The sequence below is a fragment of the Girardinichthys multiradiatus genome, chromosome 11 (assembly GCF_021462225.1).
Source record: "Girardinichthys multiradiatus isolate DD_20200921_A chromosome 11, DD_fGirMul_XY1, whole genome shotgun sequence".
NCBI classification, from domain to species: domain Eukaryota; kingdom Metazoa; phylum Chordata; class Actinopteri; order Cyprinodontiformes; family Goodeidae; genus Girardinichthys; species Girardinichthys multiradiatus.
Genome location: NC_061804.1, coordinates 36,052,573 through 36,058,572, shown reverse-complemented (window position 1 = coordinate 36,058,572; position 6,000 = coordinate 36,052,573). Strand labels below are relative to the sequence as shown.

Below are 6,000 nucleotides of genomic sequence, written 5' to 3'. Positions count from 1 at the left end.
CTTGAGGGTGTCAATAGTGGCCTTCTGGACAGCAGTCAGGTCGGCAGTCTTACCCATGATTGGGGTTTTGAGTGATGAACCAGGCTGGGAGTTTTAAAGGCCTCAGGAATCTTTTGCAGGTGTTTAGAGTTAACTCGTTGATTCAGATGATTAGGTTCATAGCTCGTTTAGAGACCCTTTTAATGATATGCTAATTTTGTGAGATAGGAATTTTGGGTTTTCATGAGCTGTATGCCAAAATCATCCGTATTAAGACAATAAAAGACCTGAAATGTTTCAGTTAGTGTGCAATGAATCTAAAATATATGAATGTTCAATTTTCATCATGATATTATGGAAAATAATGAACTTTATCACAATATGCTAATATTTTGAGAAGCACCTGTATGTGGAGACGTTCACAAAAAGCCAGTTGCTGTAACGTGTCGAACTTTCCATTTGGCTGGTGGTGTGTTTTATTTTGAAACAATCAATCGGAAGTAGAGCAACACATCGCGAGCTTGGACTCTGCTGTTATGGAAACCAGGGTGGGAGGGGCTAACTGATGCCATTCGATTCGGGGTTTGATGCGGAGATGTAGTCCTCGGTGATCAGCTAATAGCTCCCAGTCCTACGAGCTACTTTAACGGAAAACTTTTAAGCCTTGCTGCTGTCTAGCCTCTCTGTTGACTTATTGTTTTAGGAAACCAGACGTTTTCCATCGCTTCCTATCTAATTTCCCCTATAAAACCAGGCCAGGCTAAACCTGTCGCGCTGTATATCCCGCACCTCTTTGCTTTTGGTGGATTCTTTTTTCTCCCTTTCCGAAGACAAAATTCTGGTGTTTAAGGGAACATTGAGGACAGAGGGACTCACTTTGTAGGACTTTTTTTTTTCTTCTCGAGAAGATGAGGAATAACCTGTGAAGCGGCTGAAACTAATCTCTGCAACTACCAGACCCTGCATTGATGAGCCCTGGTTGCGGAGCCAGGCTGCTCGGTCACTGGGCTGAGGGGCAGACTTTTGTGGGGAAGTCGTGTGAAACACAAAGAGCTTATTAATGCCAAGCAGTCAAGTTGTTCACCGTGTGCTGACAGGGGGACTGAGGTAAGAGTACAGTTACAACGCTGGGACCTTCACTGCGACACAAAGTTTGTCAACTTTTCAGCGTGTAGCTGTTAATAAAGTAACTGCACCTGGAGAAGCCTTTAACAGCCTCGTTTGGCCCAGGGTTGATTCTTTTTAGCTGCAGTGTTTTGAGCACCGTCTGAGGATTTCTCTCATCAGGAGTCAGCTTTAAATGCAGACTGGTTTGCGGTCAGTGGGTGCACAGCCGATCTGCCAGTGCCGCTGGGGTTTTAATCCACGTCCATTCATTTTTTACCACCTGGCTTCAACACTATGGAGGTGATAATAAGGAGCATGCTGCTGCTGCTGCTGGGGTGCATCGCATTCTTGGACCTCGCTCGTCTGATTGATGCAGAAGAAGGTGAGTCTGGGTTTATTTTTTATCTGCACATTAAGGAGCGATAAGAAGATTCTCGCGGTGTGAAAACCTTGAGTAAAATTTACCGCGGTATTATCGTATCACCAGCGCCTGATAAAGGTATAAACGAAATAATCAGCTGCTTAAGGCCCTCCCGGTCAGCAGAGGGCCTCAGGAAGCACTTTATGTCTGAGTGCTACCAACATTTTCAAAAGACAAAACATGAAACAAACAAATCAATCTGGATGAGCGCTAAAAAAAACCTTAAAAGTAAGACGGTTACAGCGTTTTTAAAGCTGAAATTCTGGGTTATTTATTGCCCTTAGTCTACATTAAATGACAAAAAAATGCATAATTTCCTATTTTTTAGTATAGATACTTGAAAACAAAGTGCGCACTTCTTCCAACTTTGTTTCTGAACGTTGAACTAAATCTTTGAACTGGAAGTTTTTTTTTTTTTCATGTGTTTCTTGCATTTTTTGTTTTTTAAAATTATTTTCCCCTTTTTCTAAATTACATTCTGTTTAAAAACTAAAAATGGAGAAAAAAAAACAATAGGATTTGGCAATTTAAAAAAAAAGCCTAATTTTCAGGTAAATCAAATTTGACTTTGTCAGACAAAAGTGAGCCCTGGTTATATATTTAGCAGGAATAAAAAAAACAAATAGATAATGTCATTTATCATCAGAAATTGTTTAAACTGCAAGCCAGAATCACAAAAAAACTGGGGCAACCAGTAGCCTAATCTCCAACCAAGTTCTCGCTGGTAGTAACAGTAGCTTCTTGCAATCATGTTGACAAGTGTACAATACAAATTCTATTCTATGAGATCAAACAATTTATTTGGATCCTCTGTACAGCAACAGGTTGGGGAGGGGCAACTCCCCTTACTTTACTTTCCTCACATCTCAAGAAAAGAACTTTAAACTGTGGTAGTGGTATAACATTAAAAAATGTGTGGTTTTGAAACAGTAACTTTTAAAAATCTCAGCATACATTGATGTGTATAACCAACCCATGACTATTTCATATGCTGCCTTTTATAGTGAAAGGACCACTGAAGAGAGCTGAAGCCACCATAGGTTTTATGAGCATGTAGTGGGAACAACTAAAAACTAATTTAACAAAACCTAAATGGAAGAGGCACAGATGTATCATAAAGACCTGGCTATAAACTTCACATGGTGGATTATTTCTTTTATATCAGTTGCCACAGTTGGCAGAAATTCTTGGTTTTTTACCTTTTTTAGATGTAACATAAAAGACCTTTCTGAGTCCACTTAAACTGGATCCATTTCCACTTCCTGTAGGAATATTAACCAGTCATACCCTAAAATCAATGCTAGAACATTCAGGGGCAAATATTGGCCAGGTGAGATTTTATTGGGCCAGTGCAGAGAGCTGCGGCAAGCAGTAAAACATCCAACCCACTGTATCTAATGTGCAGTTTGGGTTGTAATTTATATTTATTTCTTGAAAGCTGCCTTGACATTAACAGAGAAATTGCCTCAGATTAGCCTTGTGAAGCATACATTCTATAATAATGTATCATGTTGGGGAAAATAAGATTTTCAGATCGTGTGGTTGTACAAGCAGGTATCGTCAGCGTAACATTGGTGTCAGTGTCCGGATAATTTGCTAAACATGGGGTTAGATAGATGAGTGCCAGAGAGCTACACTGACTAACAACAAGGCAGGGATTAAGTTTCTTTCTTACTGATAGCATTAAAATATAATATTGTAGTATGATCCTAATAGTATATACAGGGGTTGGACAATGAAACTGAAACACCTGGTTTTAGACCACAATCATTTATTAGTATGGTGTAGGGCCTCCTTTTGCGGCCAATACAGCGTCAATTCGTCTTGGGAATGACATATACAAGTCCTGCACAGTGGTCAGAGGGATTTTAAGCCATTCTTCTTGCAGGATAGTGACCAGGTCACTACGTGATACTGGTGGAGGAAAACGTTTCCTGACTCGCTCCCCCAAAACACCCCAAAGTGGCTCAATAATATTTAGATCTGGTGACTGTGCAGGCCATGGGAGATGTTCAACTTCACTTTCATGTTCATCAAACCAATCTTTCACCAGTCTTGCTGTGTGTATTGGTGCATTGTCATCCTGATACACAGCACCGCCTTCAGGTTACAATGTTTGAACCATTGGATGCACATGGTCCTCAAGAATGGTTCGGTAGTCCTTGGCAGTGACACGCCCATCTAGCACAAGTATTGGGCCAAGGGAATGCCATGATATGGCAGCCCAAACCATCACTGATCCACCCCCATGCTTCACTCTGGGCATGCAACAGTCTGGGTGGTACGCTTCTTTGGGGCTTCTCCACACCGTAACTCTCCCGGATGTGGGGAAAACAGTAAAGGTGGACTTATCAGAGAACAATACATGTTTCACATTGTCCACACCCCAAGATTTGTGCTCCTTGCACCATTGAAACCAACGTTTGGCATTGGCATGAGTGACCAAAGGTTTGGCTATAGCAGCCCGGCCGTGTATATTGACCCTGTGGAGCTCCCGACGGACAGTTCTGGTGGAAACAGGAGAGTTGAGGTGCACATTTAATTCTGCCGTGATTTGGTCAGCCGTGGTTTTATGTTTTCTGGATACAATCCGGGTTAGCACCCGAACATCCCTTTTAGACAGCTTCCTCTTGCGTCCACAGTTAATCCTGTTGGATGTGGTTCGTCCTTCTTGGTGGTATGCTGACATTACCCTGGATACCGTGGCTCTTGATACATCACAAAGACTTGCTGTCTTGGTCACAGATGCGCCAGCAAGACGTGTACCAACAATTTGTCTTCTTTTAAACTCTGGTATGTCACCCATAATGTTGTGTGCATTTCAATATTTTGAGCAAAACTGTGCTCTTAACCTGCTAATTGAACCTTCACACTCTGCTCTTACTGGTGTAATGTGCAATCAATGAAGACTGGCTACCAGGCTGGTCCAATTTAGCCATGAAACCTCCCACACTAAAATGACAGGTGTTTCAGTTTCATTGTCCAACCCCCGTAGCATGGAATAGTCTTGGGAAGCATGCAATGAGTGTCTTCCAGTTCATAGATCATCAGTCCATTCATCCTTGCATCTTTCCTTCCTTCCTTTGATTCGTTTTATTTCTTGTTTAGGTTCTATACTTTTGTACTGAAGCGTGTAGAAAACAGAATTTGTGTGGTAGAGTGAAGGGAAACCTGCTTGGAGTCTGTTAAGAATGCAACAGGATCACCTGTCTGCAAAAACCTTTGATATGAAATGATATTTTGGAAATAATAGGTCTGTGTTTACTGCAGATCGGATAACCACTGCTGGGTTTTTTGTTTTTTTAAAGAAAACCTACTGCTGTGTGAGCTACTTGTGGTTCTTCACATGTGAATGCTACAATTTAACTACGGTTGTGATTTGTGTTTATGTTGTGTTGCTCTTTTATTCCCTAAATACATACATTTCTGTGGTGATTTCCCTGCACGAGGAAGCCATTTCAGTTGAAGAAAAAATACATTTCCCATGAAAACGATGTTCCCTTTAACAATGAATGTATGATCCTTCCACTCAAGAAGTTACTGTAAACAGGAACACAGTGAACATGCATGACTTAACATCTTGTGTGGCAGGAACACAAATCTGTCAGCTGCGTCTGGTTGGAGGATTCAGACCTTTCCTCTTCCACAGACTTGCATTTTGTTTTTCTGCCTCCGTGCGCTGTATAAACAGGCAGCATATGAGGCATTACCACTGGCTTCATTAAGTGTGTCTTTTAGGTTGTGTGCATACACACCAACAAGAGGAGCGAGTTAAATTACCGAGGCCGAATTCTTGCGGGAAAGACTTGTTGACTTTGTAGTCCGAGAGAGAAGCTTGGGTTTTTCCCAGACACTTAATGTTGGTCGGCTTTCATGAATCTGGGATACAGGTTGTTAAACGTGCTTCTTCTCAAGCTGGGGCTGAAGGTTTTGGAACTAAGACCAGCGTTCTAACTGAGTTTCGTTCATTTGCTGTGAGACAAAAGAAGATGCTTAACCTGAGACCTTTGTGTGGATTCATTGTGTAAAACTAGAGATGAACTGATCTGAGGTCCTGATGAATCTTTATCTTAATTTGAAACTCTGACCCACCCACACCGATTTTAGCCAATTCAAATTTCTATAAGTCAGTATAACAACAAAATGCTGCTTCTGAACTTGCTGCATTAATTAAAAATTCCAAAAAAAATTTTAAACCATTAAAAACGATTATTAAATGCAGAAAGAGATTTCTTATAAAACCTAAAAATACACAATAGTTTTTTATCTTCATAAATAACAGCCTTGTCAATGGGAATGTTTATTCATAAAAACAACCAAGGCTGAACAAAGTGTTTCACAATCAACTGAAAAGAACGAGATGCATCACAATCTAGAAACAACTGAAGAACATGGGCAAAAACGTACATTAACTAAACTCTCCCACACTTATGGGATCAACAGCCAAAATTAAAAGATGAGTTTGTATTTTAATCTGGATCTTTAAACTTAGA

General features: G+C 40.7%; 1 protein-coding gene across 1 annotated transcript in view; it reads left to right on the top strand.

Annotated features, from left to right (window-relative positions):
- The first annotated feature begins 540 nt into the window (after window positions 1–540).
- ephb4a (eph receptor B4a) overlaps window positions 541–6,000 on the top strand; it is a 54,421-nt gene continuing 48,961 nt past the window's right edge. Inside the window, exon 1 of the mRNA XM_047379238.1 lies at window positions 541–1,468. Within this exon, the coding sequence (XP_047235194.1) occupies window positions 1,381–1,468 (88 nt within the window). The 5' untranslated portion in view covers window positions 541–1,380. The remainder of the gene's footprint in view (window positions 1,469–6,000) is intronic.